We start from the raw sequence: 22,006 nt of genomic DNA on the forward strand, positions 1-22,006 counted from the left end.
AGAACCACCACCAGTGTCTATATTTGAATAATATTAAACAGTTTACAAAGTATTTTCACATTTATTATGTCCTCAGACTCCCCCAGAATCTCAGTGGGGTGTGCAGGGCTGGTATCATAAGTCCTGTCATATAAATGTAACTAATCTAAAGTCATCGAATTAATAAACTGTGAACTGGATTTGAAAACAAAGGTCTCCTAGTAGCTAAATGTTCCCTTGCCTCAATTCCACATTGTCAGAGCCTTGCCTCAGGCCACTCAGGCCAGAAGCAGGCTCAAGTCTTGGACAGAGGCCCCCAACTCTTAGCTCAGTGCACATCTCATCAAAATGTAATAAAAGGGGAACAGAAACTGCAGGCAAATAGACCTAAGTTTGTAGCCTAGATCTGCCCTTCCTGGCTGTATGACTGCAGGCAAGTTCATTTCTTTGGAACTAGGTTTTCTCATCTGTAAGTTGGGGATATTGACTTCCTTCAGGGGGGTTTTGTGAGGATTAAGTAAGGCAATATAAATGAAAGCATGGGGATTGGTTCTCTATAAATATTTATCAAATTGGGAAAAAGGAAGAAGAGGGGCCTTCCTGCCCAAAGTGTCTTCCTCTTCACACGTGCCACATCATGGTATTTGAAAGTCATTCCTTTGGAGGTAAAGACTCATCTCCTCCAAAAAGGGAAATAATGATCAGTCATGCACACCTTAGTGACACCCTTCAACCTTTAAGCAGATTAAGAGGATGTAGGAGAAACAAGCACCCCAGGGTAACAGGAGACCTGGAGAGGACGCCGCGTGACAATTACCCTTTTATAGTAATGTGGGTAATGCAATGCAGCTTTAATGAGCATAATGTTGCCATTAACACATCTACCTTAGGAAGTTTCAGATCAAGTATTTCATACATGCCTCCTAAACACTTGTCAAATCATCATGGTCAAAGACCATAGAAACCAGAAAGGGCCTTAGAGATCACTCCACCACATCTCATCTAAAAATGACAAGTCTGAGGCCCATAAAGAAGGACACTTTATGATTCTGGGGAGAACTATAAGAAGCCACTGAATTCTGATGCTGCCTGGGAACAAGTGTTAACATTGACATCCAACTGCTTAGGGAGACACTGACTCACCACCAGCTCACACAGACCTGGAACTGCCACCCGAAAGCTGAGAGCTGAAGGGGTTGGTTAGGGAAGTCATTGCCATGTCACAGGTGGAGCCACAGATGCAGCAAGACCTGAGGGCAACAGTGGTGGGGAGAACCCAGCCACTGCCCTCCTGACATCCAGCCTTTCTCCACACAATGCCAGAGCCAAGAGCAAGATTCGACAAAAGCCCATTCTCCGACCTCATGCCCACTGTTTACCTAACAGTGGCTCGACTGAGTTCAGTCAATCTCCTCCTGACCCAGTCAGATGACTTCGCACACACAGCCATGATCCCAAGCATACCCCCTGAGGTGGACTCTATTATTGTCCTGCAAATATTTAGTCTCCCCTCTCCATCTACCACGGGAGAATATACTTCCCTGCCCCACTGATGTTGGCCTAGCCTAGTATTTCTTTGGCAACTGGAATGTATGTAGAAGTGGCAAGGTGCCAGCTCCAAGCAGAGGCTCTCAGAGCTCTCTTGCACTTGTTTCCTCTGCCATGAGAATATGGAGGCTCAGATAAGAGGTGTCCCTTCATCCTGCATCCCAGAAAGAGAAGATGCGTGGTGCAGATCTGAACCTACGGACAGCTTGGAACAGACAGTAGCAGCCACCCATGGCACCAACAGGCAGCATGAATGAGAAACACATAAATGTTGTAAAGCAACAAGAGTTTGAGGTTATTTATGCAGCATAACTCAGAGAAAAATTTCTACTACACTCTTCATTTGCTGATTGTGATTCCTGAATGAAGAGATATGCCTATTTCCCTCTCCAATAACAGCTTCTGATAATGTACTCTGCACTAGATCCCATGTCAAGTGCTTTACAATCATTAGTTCATTTGATCCTCACAATGTTCTATAATTGGGATATTGTCCCCATTCTATAGATGATAATTTGAGGCTGAGAAAACCTGAGGGCTGAGAGCTGAAGGGACTGGTCACATAACTGATAGGTATGTGGCCTGTCTGGGACTTGGAACAAAGACCACCCCTTCCACCACCACCACTCCAGACTGCTTCTATGGGCACTGATGGAATTCAAACACATAGAAGCCTATATATCCAGAACCTCTCCCCTCTTCCCACACACATATTATTTCCCAACAGAATATAATATTTTTTTATTTTAAATACGCTCTTGAGAGAGAGAAAAAATGACTTGCAGATCTTCAGGATAATCTAAGCAACCCCTCAGGCCCATTTTTAAAAGCAAGTTGAATTTTGGGCCTTCCCAAGGTTGACACGGTCAACTCCATCATGCCCAGAGCCAGGTAGAGCCAGCTCTCATAAAGTCTTCCAGTCCATTCCCCATTAAGGCACAGCGGTGCCTTGTGATGGCCATAATGCTCCTCCCCTTGATTTACAGCCCCATCTATTCTGGGCCACTCCTGATGGGCTGTTCTCATCCCCTGCTGCCTGACAGCTTTAGAGATTCTTCTCAGGCCATAATTTCTGAATATTTCCACCCCTCCCCTTCCCTGGCTCTGGAATTTCAGCTATTTTCCATTCAGAAAAAGGTTGCTCCACTTATTCTCAGCTTCATGGTTCTTTTACATTTATTTACTGCTCAGCCACCATCCTGATCAGGTATTTAAAGATACGACTGTCTACTTCTGACGAGTGGCCCCACTCCTTTTTCTCATTGCTCTGAGTTTCTCTTTGGCAGACTCAATATCATTTTATATATTTGCAGGCTTCCAACTCATTCCATTATTCTTTTCCTCTATCAAATGAGATAATGGATGCGGAAAGGCCTGGGAACTTATAAAGGGTGTATAAATATTAGTCCTTTGTTATTGTTGTTGTTGTTTTTATAACTAACAACTTCCCAAGTTCAATTCACTGTGGTGAAATGTTAACTCTCACTGCTGTGAAGGTTTCCAGATTCATTCTCAGCTTCAAACAAACCAAACACCAGGTTTGAGGCTGTCCAGGTCTGAATTCTCTGGTGTACAATGCTGCCTATAATAAGCAGGCTGCTGCCCAGCTTCAAGCTTGCTCAGTTACCTAGAATTCTGTTTTCATGGTATCTGTAGTAATAGGAATTAGCTCATTTAAATGAATGGAGCTTATTACATTTCAAGAGCGGTAGCTCAAGAAGTTGTTTACATGGGGGAGATCATGGAGCTAAAAGAGCTGGGTTCAAATTCTGCTCTGCCATTTATAAACAAAATGACCTTGGCCAAGGTTACTTCTCTGAGCTTCCATTTTCTCATCTGCAGTCTTTCCCTAGACTGGTATGAGGACTAAATTCAATAATCCTATAAAAACCCTTAGCGGAGCACCTGGCACATGATAGCCATCCAATAAAAGCATGTGACTAATAATATTAATAAAGAAATGGAAGACTAGAAGTCATTGCAAATAGTTTAAACGCTCATAAGCTTTCAGGCTGGAAGGGATATCAATGACCTGAACTCTTTTCTTATAGTAGAAGATCAAGGAGCCCAGAGAGAATTTAATTGTCCTGATCTGCAAGCTCTGAGAACAGGGGCCACTTCTGTCTCTGTCCCCTTCCCTGTGCCTGGCTCACAGTAGGCGCTCACTGAGTATTTGCATCGTGGAAGGTGTTGTCGGACTCAAGACAACAGCACAGCATGGTGGTTGATGGTGGGTGTTGGGGCCCAAGAGCCCTGGGCAAGAGCCCTGCTCTACCACTTGGGTAAGTGACTTAACCTCTCTAAGCCTCTGTGAAATGGGAAAAGTGTCCATACTTCCCTCATAGGGCTGCTTAGGAGGGTTATATGAGAAATGGAGGCAAAACCTAACGCAAAACAAAACAAAACACAACAAAAAAATAACCAACAAAGCGTTAGGTCTTAAACTCTCAGTAACTTATCTAAGATCACCTAGTTAATTAGTAAGAGACTTGAGAACCCAAGTAGCATGTCTTCTAGCCAGGATATTTTCTTCCAAAATTAAAAAAAAATCAGGGTGCTCTAATGTTATCTAATGCTTCATTCTTATTCCTAAGCACTTTTATTTTTAACGTTTTTATTGGAGTATAATTGCTTTACAATGGTGTGTTAGTTTCTGCTTTATAACGAAGTGAATCAGTTATACATATACATATATCACCGTATCTGTTCCCTCTTGCATCTCCCTCCCTCCCACCGTCCCTATCTCACCCTTCTAGCTGGTCACAAAGCACTGAGCTAATCTCCCTGTGCTATGCGACTGCTTCCCACTAGCTATCTATTTTACATGTGGTAGTGTATATATGTCCATATATACACTACCACTCTCTCACTTTGTCCCAGCTTACCCTTCCCCCTCCCCGTGTCCTCAAGTCCATTTTCTAGTTGGTCTGTGTCTTTATTCTCATCTTGCCCCTAGGTTCTTCATGACCTTTTTTTTTTTTTTAGATTCCATATATATGTGTTAGCTATGGTATTTGTTTTTCTCTTTCTGACTTACTTCACTCTGTATGACAGAATCTAGGTCCATCCACCTCACTACAAATAACTCAATTTCGTTCCTTTTTATGGCTGAGTAATATTCCATTGTAGATATGTGCCACATCTTCTTTATCCATTCATCTGTCGATGGACACTTAGGTTGCTTCCATGCCCTGGTTATTGTAAATAGAGCTGCAACGAACATTGTGGGACATGACTCTTTTTGAATTATGGTTTTCTCAGGGTATATGCCCAGTAGTGGGATTGCTGGGTCATATGGTAGTTCTATTTTTAGTTTTTTAAGGAACCTCCATACTGTTCTTCATAGTGGCTGTATCAATTTACATTACCACCAACAGTGTATGAGGGTTCCCTTTTCTCCACACCCTCTCCAGCATTTTTTGTTTGTACATTTTTTGATGACGGCCATTCTGAGCGGTGTGAGATGATATCTCATTGTAGTTTTGATTTGCATTTCTCTAATGATTAATGATGTTGAGTATTCTTTCATGTGTTTGTTGGCAATCTGTATATCTTCTTTGGAGAAATGTCTATTTAGGTCTTCTGCCCATTTTTGGATTGGGTTGTTTGGTTTTTTGATATTGAGCTGCATGAGCCGCTTGTAAATTTTGGAGATTAATCCTTTGTCAGTTGCTTTGTTTGCAAATATTTTCCCATATTCTGAGGGTTGTCTTTTCGTCTTGTTTATGATTTCCTTTGCTGTGCAAAAGCCTTTAAGTGTCATTAGGTCCCATTTGTTTATTTTTGATTTTATTGCCATTTCTCTAGGAGGTGGGTCAAAAAGGATCTTGTGATTTATGTCATAGAGTGGTCTGCCTATGTTTTTCTCTAAGAGTTTGATAGTGTGTGGCCTTACATTTAAGTCTTTAATCCATTTCGAGTTTATTTTTGTGTATGGTGTTAGGGAGTGTTCTAATTTCATTCTTTTACATGTAGCTGTCCAGTTTGCCCAGCACCACTTATTGAAGAGGCTGTCTTTTCTCCACTGTATATGCTTGCCTCCTCTATCAAAGATAAGGTGACCATATGTGCGTGAGTTTATCTCTGGGCTTTCTATCCTGTTCCATTGATCTCTATTTCTGTTTTCATGCCAGTACAATACTGTCTTGATTACAGTAGCTTTGTAGTATAGTCTGAAGTCCAGGAGCCTGATTCCTCCAGCTCCGTTTTTCTTTCTCAGGATTGCTTTGGCTATTCGGGGTCTTTTGTGTTTCCATACAAATTGTGAAATTTTTTGTTCTAGTTCTGTGAAAAATGCCAGTGGTAGTTTGATAGGGATTGCATTGAATCTGTAGATTGTTTTGGGTAGTAGAGTCATTTTCACAATGTTGATTCTTCCAATCCAAGAACATGGTATATCTCTCCATCTATTTGTGCCATCTTTAATTTGTTTCATCAGTGCCTTATAATTTTCTGCATACAGGTCTTTTGTCTCCTTAGGTAGGTTTATTCTTAGGTATTTTATTCTTTTTGTTGCAATGGTAAATGGGAGTGTTTTCTTAATTTCACTTTCAAATTTTTCATCATTAGTGTATAGGAATGCAAGAGATTTCTGTGCATTAATTTTGTATCCTGCTACTTTACCAAATTCATTGATTAGCTCTAGTAGTTTTCTGGTAGCATCTTTAGGATTCTCTATGTATAGTCTCATGTTATCTGCAAACAATGACAGCTTTACTTCTGCTTTTTCGATTTGGATTCCTTTATTTCTTTTTCTTCTCTGATTGCTGTGGCTAAAACTTCCACAATTATGTCGAATAATAGTGGTGAGAGTGGGCAACCTTGTCTTGTTCCTGATCTCAGTGGAAATGGTTTCAGTTTTTCACCATTGAGGATGATGTTGGCTGTGGGTTTGTCATATATGGCCTTTATTATGTTGACATAAGTTCCCTCTATGCCTGTTTTCTGGAAGGTTTTTATTATAAATGGGTGTTGCATTTTGTTGAAAGCTTTCTCTGCATCTATTGAGATGATCATATGGTTTTTCTGCTTCAGTTTGTTAATATGGTTTATCATATTGATTCATTTGCGTATATTGAAGTATCCTTGCATTCCTGGGATAAACCCCACTTGATCAGGGTATATGATCCTTTTAATGTGCTGTTGGATTCTGTTTGCTAGTATTTTGTTGAGGATTTTTGCATCTATGTTCATCAGTGATACTGGTCTCTAGTTTTCTTTTTTTGTGACATCTTTGTCTGGTTTTGGTATCAGGGTGATGGTGGCCTCATAGAATGAGTTTGGGAGTGTTCCTCCTTCTGCTATATCTTGGAAGAGTTTGAGAAGGATAGGTGTTAGCTCTTCTCTAAATGTTTGATAGAATTCACCTGTGAAGACATCTGGTCCTGGGCTTTTGTCTGTTGGAAGATTTTTAATCACAGTTTCAATTTCAGTGCTTGTGATTGGTCTGTTCATATTTTCTATTTCTTCCTGGTTCAGTCTCGGAAGGTTGTGCTTTTCTAAGAATTTGTCCATTTCTTCTTCCAGGTTGTCCATTTTATTGGCATAGAGTTGCTTGTAGTAATCTCTCATGATCCTTTGTATTTCTGCAGTGTCAGTTGTTACTTCCCCTTTTTCAATTCTAACTCTATTGATTTGAGTCTTCTCCCTTTTTTTCTTGATGAGTCTGGCTAATGGTTTATCAATTTTGTTTATCTTCTCAGAGAACCAGCTCTTAGTTTTATTGAGCTTTGCTATCATTTCCTTCATTTCTTTTTCATTTATTTCTGATCTGATCTTCATGACTTCTTTCCTTCTGCTAACTTTGGGGTTTTTTGTTCTTCTTTCTCTAATTGCTTTAGGTGTAAGGTTAGGTTGTTTATTTGAGATTTTTCTTGTTTCTTAAGGTAGGCTTGTATAGCTATAACTTCCCTCTTAGAACTGCTTTTGCTGCATCCCATAGGTTTTGGGTCGTTGAGTTTTCATTGTCATTTGTGTCTAGGTATTTTTCAATTTCCTCTTTGATTGCTTCAGCGATCTCTTGGTTATTAAGTAGTGTGTTGTTTAGCCTCCATGTGTTTGTATTTCTTACAGATTTTTTCCTGTAATTGATACCTAGTCTCATAGCATTGTGGTCAAAAAAGATACTTGATACGATTTCAATATTCTTAAATTTACCACGGCTTGACTTGTGACCCAAGATATGATCTATCCTGGAGAATGTTCCATGAGCACTTGAGAAGAATGTGTATTCTGTTGTTTTTGGATGGAATATCCTATAAATATCAATTAAGTCCATCTTGTTTAATGTATCATTTAAAGCTTGTGTTTCCTTATTTATTTTCATTTTGGATGATCTATCCATTGGTGAAAGTGGGGCATTAAAGTCCCCTACTATGATTGTGTTACTGTCGATTTCCCCTTTTATGGCTGTTAGTATTTGCCTTATGTATTGAGGTGCTCCTATGTTGGGTGCATAAATATTTACAATTGATATATCTTCCTCTTAGATTGATCCCTTGATCATTATGTAGTGTCCTTCTTTGTCTCTTGTAATAGTCTTTGTTTTAAATTCTATTTTGTCTGATATGAGAATTGCTACTCCAGCTTTCTTTTGATTTCCATTTGCATGGAATATCTTTTTCCATCCCCTCACTTTCAGTCTGTATGTGTCCCTAGGTCTGAAGTGGGTCTCTTGTAGACAGCATATATACGGGTCTTGTTTTTGTAAGCATTCAGCCAGTCTATGTCTTTTGGTTGGAGCATTTAATCCATTTACATTTAAAGTAATTATCAATATGTATGTTCCTATTACCATTTTCTTAATTGTTTTGGGTTTGTTTTTGTAGGTCTTTTCCTTCTCTTGTGTTTCCTGCCTAGAGAAGCTCCTTTAGCATTTGTTGTAAAGCTGGTTTGGTGGTGCTGAATTCTCTTAGCTTTTTTCTCTTTTTCCCCATAAGGTTTTAATTTCTCTGTCAAATCTGAATGAGATCCTTGCTGGATAATCTTGGTTGTAGGTTTTTCCCTTTCATCACTTCAAATATGTCCTGCCACTCCCTTCTGGCTTACAGAGTTTCTGCTGAAAGATCAGCTGTTAACCTTATGGGGATTCCCTAGCATATTATTTTTTGTTTTTCCCTTGTTGCTTTTAATATATTTTCTTTGTATTTAATTTTTGATAGTTTGATTAATATGTTTCTTGGGGTGTTCCTCCTTGGATTTATCCTGTATGGGACTCTCTGTGCTTCCTGGACTTGATTAACTACTTCCTTACCCATATTAGGGAAGTTTTCAACTATAATCTCTTCAAATATTTTCTCAGTCCCTTTCTTTTTCTCTTCTTCTGGGACCCCTATAATTCAAATATTGGTGCATTTAATATTGTCCCAGAGGTCTCTGAGACTGTCCTCAATTCTTTTCATTCTTTTTTCTTTATTCTGCTCTGCAGTAGTTATTTCCACTATTTTATCTTCCAGGTCATTTATCCATTCTTCTGCCTCATTTATTCTGCTATTTATTCCTTGTAGACAATTTGTAATTTCATTTACTGCGTTGTTCATGATTGTTTGTTTGCTCTTTAGTTCTTCTAGGTCCTTGTTAAATGTTTCTTGTATTTTCTCCATTCTATTTCCAAGATTTTGGATCATCTTTACTATCATTATTCTGAATTCTTTTTCAGGTAGACTGCCTATTTCCTCTTCATTTGTTAGGTCTGGTCCTTACCTTGGTCCTTCATCTGCTGTGTGTTTCTTTGTCTTGCCATTTTGCTTAACTTACTGTGTTTGGGGTCTCCTTTTCACAGGTTGCAGGGTCATAGTTCCCGTTGTTTTTGGTGTCTGCCCCCAGTGGCTAAGGTTGGTGCACTGGGTTGTGTTGGCTTCCTGGTGGAGGGGACTAGTGCCTGTGTTCTGGTGGATGGGGCTGGATCTTGTCCTTCTAGTGGGCAGGTCCATGTCTGGTGGTGCGTTTTGGCGTGTCTGTGACCTTATTATGATTTTAGGCAGCCTCTGTGCTAATGGGTGGGGTTGTGTTCCTGTCTTGCTAGTTGTTTGGCATAGGGTGCCCAGCACTGTAGCTTGCTGGTCGTTGAGTGGAGCTGGGTCTTGGCGTTGAGATGGAGATCTCTGGGAGATTTTCGCCATTTGATATTACATGGAGCTGGGAGGTCTCTGGTGGACCAATTGTCCTGAACTTGGCTCTCCCACCTCAGAGGCACAGCCCTGACGCCTGGCTGGAGCACCAAGAGCCTGTCATCCACACGGCCTAGTCCACGTCGCTGTGGGCCTCCCTGCGTCATCCGAGGGCCTGGCAGCTGCGGCGCAGCCAGACTGCACTAAGAATTTTTTTTAATGCAGGATATTCTTTGATTTTCAACTCCCTTTAAATTCTCAAGTATTTTGCTTTTCCATTTAGAGAAAGACAGGGAAATATCTAAGTATGGCAATGTGTTAAACACACACACATACACACAAATACACACTCTGCTTACACATACTCCTCTTAAAATGCACTTTTTGGGTCAGTATTTTCTATAGAAAGATATAGTATTTGCTTAACAATCAACGGAAGCCATAAAACTCTAACATTTCTATCAGTGGTAAAACCTCAATATATCAAGTCATATGCCCAGGCTCCTTTCTGAAGACTTAATATCAAGGTGTCATCATTATCCATAATACGTTTTTGAATCAGGTCTTAAAACTTAATGTGGCTTTTATGCCTGGAGATAAGGCAGGATTTGGGGTTGGCAAGTTACAGTGGCACACACGAGGACTGCTGGTTGAGCCTAATTCTCTAGGATGATTTAAAACCTTAATTAGCCCTGAAATTTATTATTCAAGATAGCCTCCTCCTCGCCATTTTGCACTGTGAATGCGTGACAACCTAGGAAGGCAGACAACACTGGAGTGAATCAGGGTTCCATTAGGAGATCTTTTTTTTCATTCTGAAACACACAATGTGAACAAGGGTTAAAAGACAAAGCTTTGCTCTAAAAGAGAATGGGCTGTGAGTTGTAAGTTATATGACTGGAAGTCTTGGCAGAGAGACAAAAACTGAGAATGGAAGCTGCAGCTTCAAGAATCCCTATGCTGTGGCTGTCAGCCTGGCTAAACCGTGGTCCAGCTCCTGTGCCATTCCTTCAGAAACCTACTGGATGACTAGTTAAATAATGTGGAAAAGAAATCATGGTCTTTGTAAATGAGTATTGCATGATTGGTCATGGTTTCTTATTTTACTCCTTCTAGATAATATTTGCATTTTAATAGTACTTCCAGAGGCTTAATTCAGGAGGTCCCGCACCATGTTAATTGTGAGCCTCAATCCGGTTAATTACTGGTTTATCAGCAGGTTATTGGCTACTGGCTCTCCTAGGACTTTCTTTATGGCCAATGGGCATTTGAAAGGAGGACCACAGGAGTGAGCCAGTGGCTTTCCAGTATTGCCAATGGCAGGAGTGAAAAGCGGGGGCTGGCTACAGGTTATGGGTCTATGGCTTTCCCTGGCCTTCTATGCATTTCACAGGCATTGTGTTTGGTGCCAGAAGATTCTGGCATATGTCTCTCCATTGTAAGGGGCATAAACTAAATGTCCCACGGGGGTCCACAAACTGTTCCCTGCAATGGTATTATGGGAGTGGCAGAGGGGATGCAAGAAGACACAGACACTGCCATAGAAACAGCCAGGCAAGGCATGCAGTCACAGCTCTGAGGTAGTAAATCTCTCTTGAAGGAGGCAGGGTGGGGGCTATGTGTCTTGGAAGAGTTGACATTTAAGCAGAGACTTGAGATATGAAGAGCATTGCCACAGTTGGAGAGGAATGGAAAGGGCACCCAAAAGAAGAAATAGCTTGACAAAAGCACAGAGCTGTGAGGGTGAATTGGGTGTCAACATGAATCGAAACGTGTTGCCCCCAAACTCTTATGTTGAATGCTTAAACCCCATGTAAAAAGATGTGAAAAAAGAGGGAAGAAAAGTGAAGGGAAAGAATACAGAAGACCTAGTTTCTATGTTGTTGATTCCCAACAATAGATCCACAGAGAATCTCTCTCCCACACCTTCCCCCGACTCCAGGCACACCCAGAGTTGTCCATCTCCTGCTGCCACCAGTAGCAGAACCGGTCCATTTTACTCAGTGAGCCCATTTTGATTCCTTCTTCCAGGTTTTAGGTTTAAAAGCACAGGGAAAGACCACATTTCTAACCAAAGATGAAAGAGAAAAGGGTTTCTTTGAAACTGATCAAATGCAATTAAGGCAGAATATCCAATTCACACACCTTTGACTAACCTTTACCTAGAGAGAAACGATTGGTGATTAAGAATTAGATGAGGTGAATAATTATATCAGGAATCTGCTTCCAAGAAATCTCTTTCTGCACTAGAGAAAAAGCTGATAAAAAACAATCATGGCTGTAATAGTGCCTTTTAAGGAGAATAATTAACTTGTAATAAGAATTTTGGCCTCGACTTAAGCCCTGTAAAATAACCCTTTTTCATTAACTTCAATTTCAATTAGCATCAATAATGACTGTTCATTTAGAAGTAACCACAGCATCAAGCTCCCTGATGACTGAGCCTGTGACTGCTCAGATTCCAGCTATAAGGTCCTCAGCCTTTGCTGCCAAAGGAGCTGCACAGCCCCAAAGTGGGAAGCTTGGAGTGGACACATTGCAGGACAAGGGAGAATTTGGTCCTCTGAAATATGGAAGTTTCATATGATGCTGAAGTTTGTAGGGACAAAAAAAGAAGGAAGAAGAGGAAGATGAGGAAGAAGAGAGGGGGAAGGAGCAGCCACTGCCATCTCCAGTGGTCTACTAAACTTAATATTTGATGTTCAAGAGCCTATGTAACAGCATGACACAGAAATTTCTCCTGTCTTCAGCTGAGTTGAATTGGTAATCCAGATGTTCTCTGGGATTGTCCTAAGTGAAAGGAAAGCACCCCTACAAGATATGACCCAGAGGGAATCAAGAGCCTAATATGAAACCTTCTGCCCTTTCTATAACTCCAAAAATTAAAAATGATGATGTGACTACCCAGCAGGCATTTTCCCCCTTCCTTCTTGCTAACAGAGCCTCAACTCTGATCAGGTTTGGGATATCTATGCACTTCAAGAGCACTGCTCTAGACCTGGGAGATGACTACTGAACAGTTTAAGCCAATGGTTATTAAAGTGTGGCCCCTACACTAACAGAGTACTTGTTAGTAATGCAAATTCTCAGGCCCTACCCTAGACCTACTGACTCAGAATCTCTGGGGATGCAGCCCAGCAATGTCTGTTTTAACAAGCCCTCCCAGTGATTCTGATGCAAGGTCGAGTTTGAGACTATGTGAATTGTGTTATTTCCTCTTGATTTAGGCATAGTCATGTGAAGTAGCCCTAACAAATGGGACACAAGGGGAAAACCACTAGCAGCCTTTGTAAAAGTTTTCCTTTCTCTTATGAAGGAACAAAGGAGAAACTCTTGCCCTTTTTCAGCTTCATGTGAAGGTGCCTGGAGCTTCTGCAGCCACCCACCCTAAGGAAGGCAGAGTAGAAAGACAGAAAGGACCTGGGTCCTTTAGTTTATCATGTGCTCCTGAATTAACCAACCTTAGAGACACACCAACTCTTGACTTCTCATTATACAAGATCGTTCAGCTACTTTTAGTTGGGTCTTTGTTACCTGCAGACAAAAGCATTTTAACTGATTTCAATGAGAATAAGCATAATCATGGTACAAATAACATCTAGAGATGCACTTACCATGTGCCAAGTGCTGTGGTGACTGCCTCATGTGCATCATCTCAATTCATCTTCACGGTTGGCCTCGCCTCCTCATTGACCTAAAATCCTCACTATTAGCAACACTTTGCTGGAAGGCTGTAGTCAACATGCACTGACTGACCTGGGAGTGCTTTGAGGGGCCTGGCCCACTCCAATTTCCCTGTGTTGCCCAGATAATGGGTCTTTCCCAGATACATCTACCCTAAGGGTAGGCCAACTCATCCATTCATTCATGTATTAGATTTCAGAGGAGGAGAAAAAGGTAAGGGGAGGAAAGCATCTGCATGGAGTGCCACCCAAGGGATGTCACTGAAAATAGGTTGCCTAATAGAGAGCCCTGGACACCTGATGGCTATGGACCAAAGAGTGACTGTGTAGTGGACCAGGGTAGGTGGCCAGGGCCACACATCAAGCCATCCTTGCCTTTTATCCCGAACTTGTTAGCTTCTAAGGACTGCAGTCCGCTCCTCTCTCTTCCACACTCCTTTATCCTTGGCCCATAGTTCTTAAATATCCAATATTTAAACACATTTCTTTTAATTTTAAGAAAATTTCAATTTATTTACTTCAAAGTAATTTTTCTAGCACCCACTATGGTACCTTGTATGTAGTTGGTACTTCTATCAACATCTGTCCACAGTCAACATGAAAATCAGAAGGTGTAATGCAGCCAAACTGTAGTAACCACATGCCCTTGACCAGGCTCCACAGAAGGTCAACGAAAAGTATACACAGGATGCCCTGAAAAATGAAGGATCTGGTGCTGTATTTCCTTACCACTCTGCCTCATCCTTCAACCTGTCCACCTCGAGAGAGAATTGTAAGGAGAGAAGAGGGCATCCCACTATGATAGGGAAAGGAAAAACAAAAGAGAAAGCAGGAAGGAGAGACGGATGGGAAATGAGTGACCTAGCTGAGGAATATATGGATCTGAGAACTACTGGATTCTCATCTTACCCCACAGGCCTCTGTAAAATTACAATCAAGTGTCTTTTTTTAAAAATAACTTTTGCTTATAATAGGGATGGAAAGGAAGCACAAGCTTGAAACAAGAAAGAAACATTCAGGCCTAGAAACCTAACCCCAGTTAGGGGATCCCAATCCCAGTTCAGTCACTTACTAATTGCATGATCTGGGCAAGTTACATAACCCCTCAGAGCCTCATTTGTGAAACAGAGATTAAAATATCCATCTTTTGCAGCTGTGAAAATTAAATGAGAGAATGACTATAAGGTACCTGGCATATAATAGATGTTCAATAAACGTTAGCACCATGTGTCTTATTTCTCCAACTTCCTCCTCCTCATCATTACCTTATGTAAAGTCAAGTCGATACTCTCTGTACCAGGTAATGCTTGAGAACATCTAAGCAAATTGCTGGGAAATTTTTCTCTTTGAAGGGGAGGAAGAAGAAGATAAACTAAAGAAAATTCAACTTTGACTGCTGTATCTGCTATTTGTGCAAACTCAGTTCAAACCACAAATGAAAACTGAGTGCCAGGAGAGGAGTCCCAACTTCAAGTCCACCCACCAGGTCTGAAAACCCTACTTCATCTGATTACATTATCTGCCAAGCAGCTCTGTCTCTTGCTGAGAATCACTGCTTTACTTAAAAAAAGCTGCAAAACAAACAGTGGGGCTGTCCAGGGAACTGAGAATTTAGCTCTTTAATATTTCCTCCCATAAATATAAATGGTTGCTTTCCTCTAGAGAAAGTTTGTATCCCTCTGATCTCTGAAGGATTGGAGAAGGTGCCAAGAGGATCGTCATATTTTCTGGTGAACATTCTCGATCACCTTAATCTCTTCACTGACAATCTTCTGATCTGACAGAAATAGAGGTTATTGTGTCCCTCAGTTTATAAAGTATTAGGGGAAGGGTGAGTGGATCAGAGAGAAGAACAGAACACAAAAATCATCAGGGAGACAGAGGGGAGGGGGAAAGGGAGAATTACTTTTAATACAGTTGCATAATCCATAATTCAGCAAGCTTTCCATTTCTCTTATCTTCTAAAAAACATGAAATTAAGCCTAAGCAAAGTGCATAATTTATGAGTCTCTGTGCTGATGATTCCCAAATCCCCATGCCTAAACCTGACTTCTTATATGAGTTCTAGTCCCGCATTTCCAATTGCCTACAGAATGTTGCTGCCCGGAATTGGTTATCATCTCAACTCCCCATGCGCCAACGGAACTCAACTCTTCCTCCCAAATTTCTTTTCTTCCCCAATTCTTCCTTCCTATCATATGAACCATTGTTATTCTAATCTTACTGGTAAAAAGTTCTAGAAAAACTTGGATTCCTCCCTCTTTTGCCTCTGACACCAAAGTCTGTTAAGTTTTTCTGGAGTCATCCTTTTCTCCACCATCCCACTTTCCAAATCTTCCCCCACCCTCCACCCCAGACTACAGACTCCAGTCTCTACATACTAATCCAGACTGCACACCATTACCAATTTCATTTTCCTAAGATGCTATTCACATCAGACCTATTGATGCCTGCCTATTTCTTTTCATGAGGAGGTTAAACATTCTTACTTGCTCTCCAAGGCCCTCCTGTCATGTCCTGATCCCATCTTGTCCATCCAACTGTACTTTCCAACACAACATTTCTTCTCCAAACAGAGAAGTCCCAGTAGAGCATGAGGTTCATATTAGGTAATCCAGGAGGACTGGTTGAGTTAATCAAACTGAATTGAGCAACCTTCACTCCATGCTCTATGTTCCATGCTCCCCACTTGGAGTGGTCTCCTTCTTTCATCCTGACTATCCAAATCCTACTCATCTCCAGGACCCATCAAGCCTCAGCTCCATCAGGAAGTCTCTACTCACTAACCCCCTACTCACTGTTCTTTGCTCTAAGACACTTAGCCTTTACATCTACACCCTCTTGTATCATTTCTAATTAAATAGCTGGTGTAATGCTTAATAGGGCTTTCAATTTTACAGAACACTATTCTACATATATAATCTTATTTGAGCCTGTCAACAACCCTGTGAGATTGGAATCATCCCCTGTACTTCACTAGGACTCAAAAGAGCTTAAATGAAGATCATGAAGTTAATTGATGCTGGTGTCAAGTCTTGAATCTCCAACTTTTGACTCCAAATCCTGTATTTTTGGTCTTCCTTATTAAACTATAAGTTCTTTAAAGTCAGGGACCACATTTTATGATTACTGTCTTTTACCCTATAGGACTTTACAAAGTTCTAAACACACAAGAGGTCTCTATGATTATCTGCTTAATGGAGAACAACGTTAAGGAAATAGTCAATAAGCCATTAAGAAGTATATATGCATGCATATATTCTTCATGCATTGGAAGAATTAATATTGATAAAATGACCATGCTACCCAAGGCAAAATATAGATTCAAGGAAATCCTTATCAAAATACCAATGGCATTTTTCACAGAACTAGAACAAATAATTTTAAAATATGTATGGAAACACAAAAGAACTCCAATCACCAAAATGATCTTGAGAAAGAGCAGAGCTGGAGGCATCACTCTCTCTGAGTTCAGATTATGCTACAAAGCTACAGTAATCAAAACACTATGGTACTGGCACAATAACAGACACATAGATCAATAGAACAGAATAGAGAGCCCAGAAATAAACCCATGCACTTACGGTCAACTAATCTATGACAAAGGAGGCAAAGATATACAATAAAGAAAAGACAGTCTCTTTAATGAGTAGAGCTGTGAAAACTGGATAGCCACATGTAAAACAATGAGATTAGAACATTTTCTCAAACCATATACAAAAATAAACTCAAGATGAATTAAAGACCTAAATGTAAACCAGAAACCACAAAGCTCCTAGAAGAAAACATAGGCAGAACACTCTGACATAAATCATAGCAATATTTTTTGGATCTGTCTCGTAAGGCAAAGAAAACAAAAGCAAAAATAAACAAATAGAGCTAATTAAACTTAAAAGCTTTTGTACAGCAAAGGAAACCACCAACAAAATGAAAAGACAACCTACTGAGTGGGAGAAAATATTCGCAAATGATATGAATAATAAGGGGTTAATACCCAAAATATATAAGCAGCTCATACAACTCAATATCAAAAAAACAAATGACTCAATTAAAAAATGGGCAGAAGACCTGAACAGACATTTTTCCAAAGAAGACATACAGATGGCCAACAGGGACATGAAAAGATACTCAACATCGCTAGTCATCAGGGAAATGCAAATCAAAACCACAATGAGGTATCACTTCACACCTGTCAGAATGGCTATCATCAAAAAGACCAAAAATAACAAATGCTGGTGTGGATGTGGAGAAAAGGTATATTAGTTAGAGGTAAACAATTCTTATCATAATCTGCTAGTTACCAAACATATAAGAATCAGAGAAGGTTATCATTTCCTATCACTGCTCTGTGAAATTCTAATTAACCCTGCAACTGTTTATAGAAATAGGATCTTCCCAGTAATGCTTCAAAACCAGCCCTGGAAATAGGTTTGAATCACAGAATTTTAATAGGAAAGGGATAGTAGAGATTAGAACTCACTTATTTCACATGACAGAAACTACAACTGAGAAAGTTTAGGTGATTTGCCTAGGTTCAAATAGGACAAGTCAGCATATCCTAAAATGAAAACCTAATCCCATGACTCCTGGTCCAAAACTCTCTTCCCTCCTTCCACTGCCTCAACTTACATAGGTTTTCAAACTTCATAGTTAATTATAGAAATAAGGACTTTTTCTGCTATGAAAGTAAAAGATCTTATAGTGAATATCTTAAGAGTTTAGAAATAATCTTCATCACTTAATTAAAATTATTTGACATTAAAAAAGAAACAAAGAAAAGATTTGCTGGATCCATATGGAACTCTTAGGAAATGCACAATGGGATGGCACTGATTTTCTGATGACTTTAGCTCTTTAAGCAAATAGGCTGCTTTAGTCTACAACATTTAAAGCTTTCTTTTGGGTTCTTTGCTTAATTGTATTTTATAAAGGATAAACTCTAATTTTGAATATAGCTAAATTTCAGCAAAGATGATATAAAAAAGAAGGAACAAAAAAATAGTTAGGGGAACCCTTTTATCACTAAAACAACAATAATACTAAAATAGAAGATAATAAATAATATTTTCAGTCCTTTAACCATGTGGCAGGTGCTGTACTAAACTCTTCTTTTACTTATCTCATTCACTCCTCATAAGGACCCTATAAAACAAGTGCTATAATGATCTCTATTATTCCATAATCTCTATTTTACAGATGAGACTTCCAGGAGCAGAAAAATTTTATTGTCTCACTACTTTATGAACTTCTAAGTTCTGGAGTTGAGTACCAGAACCAGAACTAACTTCAGATTCTATTTTTCTTAACACAATGCAATGATGTGTCATTTCAGAAGTAAATGGGTTAACTAATGTTCATAGTTCTTTAAAACAAAAACAAAAACAAAAAACACCTTTCAGAGCCTCTACTCTAAAAGGGACGCTGCTGCTTCTGATGATAATTGAGTATGAGGTAGAGTAAAGAATGTCACCCTCCACAGGCTGAAGGTTATATACTTCTATCAGGATTTACAGCTGGAGCAAGATAATTCTCCCTCCTTCTGTTTTAACAGTAAAACGTCTTTAGTAAAATGGGGATAAGTGATTCAAGTAAAAATGCATATATATAATATTTTGTATTTAATCAAAGGACAGGACATGTGGATTGTGGGTCTTTCTCTGGAATGCTACCAAACCACACCACACAGATATAAAAAACCCAAACACAATTTTGTGTCACAAAATACTTTCTTGATATTATCAAGTGTTCTCATTACTTATCAGGAATCACTTACCACTGCATTCTATTCTGATTTTTCAGAATGCTTTTTCAAAACATTTTCTGTTTTCTGAAATGTAAACATCACTGCTTATGCTGGTCCCTTAAAAGTGTTTATGATTCTCATTGGTCAGAATCTTCATGTAAATTAGACTTAAGTGTAAACTATGTTTCTAAATATTTAAGGACATAAATAATCTCTAGCCATCCTGGCTGTCATTTTAAGCTATTTGACATTTATTGTTCTGAAGAGAAGAAAGGTCAGATGTATCAAATCTGCATTTGTACTTCTTGACATTTTTCTCCAACCAGAGTCTTCCAAACTATGGTATTAAGACTAATACTATGAAAAGGAAGGAAGGAAGGAAGGAAGGAAGGAAGGAAGGAAGGAAGGAAGGAAGGAAGGAAGGAAGGAAGGGAGGGAGGGAGGGAGGGAGGGAGGGAGGGAGGGAGGGAGGGAAGGAGGGAGGGAGGGAGGGACCGGAGGTGTGAGGGGAGGGGACTAGAAGGGAAGGAAGGAAAGAGGGAAGGGAGAAAGGGGAGAAACCTTTCCCTGTAGCACATTTCTGACCTTAGCTGCCCATTGTGACACATGCGTTTTCAGTGCTTTCCTCCTCAGCTGCATTTGTAAAGCAGATGTGTGGGTACAGAGGGGCTGGAGCATGAAGGGAAAGGCAGGATCTGTGGAATGGAAGGGGATGCATGGCTTCGTGATCTGTTTAGCATGACCTTTGCTCATACTTCATGGAATGGATTGAAACCATCTGTCCCCACTCCTGGGCTCTCCATCCTTCATCTCTGCATGGCCCTCTGCACATCTGTCCTCTCTCCAGTCACCCCTGCCTGTGGTTCTGCCCATTCCTACCTCTAAGCTGCTGTATCACAAAGATTCCCAGTTAAGAGCCTCAACGTGCTCCACAATGATCAGATCACAGCAGCAGCAGTTGTCCTCATTTGAAGGACACCCCTTAAGAGGAGAAGGCGTCAGGAGGAAAGAAGCATAGTGAGCACTCTGAAACCCAGAGTTTATGAGGAAAACTGACAAGGGAGGCTAGAATTCTGTTTCCTTCACAGCACTCATCATCTTTTCTTATTATATATGTATTTGTTAATTTGCACACTCAATATGCTTCCCTCCACAGTCTATAAACCCCATGAGGGCAAAGCCTTGGTCTGTTTTATTCATTGCTATCTGTGCATCACCTACCACAGTGTCTGATATTCTGAAGCTGCTCAATAATTATTTGTTGAATTAACAATTTTAAAAAAAAGAAAAGAAAAAGGTGAGAAAAAGGAAGAGAAAGAAAAGAAGGAGGAGACAAAGGAAATTATCCAGCATATGTAGGATAACTGACTTCAAACATTTAAAGGGCCCTCGTATTGGAGAAAGGACACTACTTGGGGAACGAATAACAGTCACAAGTAGGAGCAATAAGACATAGCGATTATAGGGGTAGAGTTAAACCGGTTGGGATTCAAATACCAGGTCCTTCTCTCCTTAGCTATGTGACCTTGGCCAGTGACTTAACCTCTCTGAGACTTAGTTATCTGGGAATAACTAATAAAATGGGAATAATAATAAAATCAACCTTACTGTGTTATAGTGAGGACTAAATACAGTAATCTGTAAAACTGTTCAATGGTAGCTGTTACCATTAGTATTAAGTTACGGAGGAGTAGAATTCAGCCAGTATTAAATATTTTTCCAACAGATCTGTCCAGCAAGCACAGGGCAGCCTCATAAAATAGTGATTCCCCATCTCCCAGACATATTTTAAAAGCTGAAATGGCAGGAACACTATTAAAGAAGAGACTGCAGAAGCAGACAGAGCCTGGATGGAATGGCATCTGAGGCCTGTATAAGAGTCTGCAATGCCTAGATTGAGTGGTCTTGCTACACAATTATCCCCTTTCTTTCTGGTACCTGAAGCTTCCTTTCTCTTTAGCTTTTCCCCTTCTGATTTTCAACATTAAGAAGTTTCATCTATCCTTAACACACCCTTTCTTCATTCTGCTGAACCCTCTAACATCACTGACATCTCAGTCTCTTTCTCTTCTCTTCTTCCTTTCACAGATAGACTCCTTGAACTACTACGTAAGCACATTTTGCTCCAATTTCTCAGCACTGCCTCTAAACTTCCTTGTGCCTATGCCTGCTCTCCAGAAAGTTCTTGGTCAAACACAATGACCTTTCTACTCCATCTATGGAACATCTGTCTCCCTCAGTTTCCATGACACCACACAATCCAGCGGCCTCTCTTCCTTCTTGTAAGAAAGTTCTTTCTGATAACATCATTGACTCCATTCCACTGCCTAATTATGAACTTTCTTAAATCTTAGGTGTGGCTTTCCTTCCATGTAAATAGCTCCCACATCCATATCTTCTGTCTGGACCTCTCACTTGTCCCTGCTTCCACTCCATATCTCCATGTGCATACCAGATAACCTGATCCTCAGATGGATGCCCACTACAACTGTTATCATGCTAGCCACTCTCCCCCAGACCAGATCCTCATTCTAACTGTCTGCTTTATCAGTAACACTATCAGTCTACAGCGTCCCCGGCCCAAAACCTTAGACCTTTGACTTCTTCCTTTTTGTTCCCCTCACATCTCGGTGTCTCTGAGTCTCTCATTCCTGAGCCAGTGGGACAGCCTCTCAGGGCTCAGATCCAACTACCAGCCCTCCCTGTGGTCCAGGCCTGAAACCCATGACCAAACTACATTTCCTAAAGAATCTTCAGTCAATGTGCAATCAACATGCATCACCCTTACTCAAGAACTAAACACTTTGATTTCTTCAGCATCAAATGTAAATTCTTGACTCAATAAGGCAGTCCCACATCTAATTCAGAGTATCTGACTCAGTACCCATCCCCTCAACCCCCAATACTCCTTAGACCTCTCTGTTCTGGCTAGTCCTACTTTCTTA

At 40.3% G+C, this 22,006-nt stretch overlaps 1 protein-coding gene across 1 annotated transcript in view; it reads right to left on the reverse strand.

Annotated features, from left to right (window-relative positions):
- Positions 1-22,006, reverse strand: part of ALK (ALK receptor tyrosine kinase) — a 730,695-nt gene that overhangs the window by 689,856 nt on the left and 18,833 nt on the right. Inside the window, exon 2 of the mRNA XM_068564150.1 lies at positions 13,959-13,963. Within this exon, the coding sequence (XP_068420251.1) occupies positions 13,959-13,963 (5 nt within the window). The remainder of the gene's footprint in view (positions 1-13,958; positions 13,964-22,006) is intronic.

The sequence above is a fragment of the Eschrichtius robustus genome, chromosome 15, assembly GCF_028021215.1.
Source record: "Eschrichtius robustus isolate mEscRob2 chromosome 15, mEscRob2.pri, whole genome shotgun sequence".
NCBI classification, from domain to species: Eukaryota; Metazoa; Chordata; class Mammalia; order Artiodactyla; family Eschrichtiidae; genus Eschrichtius; species Eschrichtius robustus.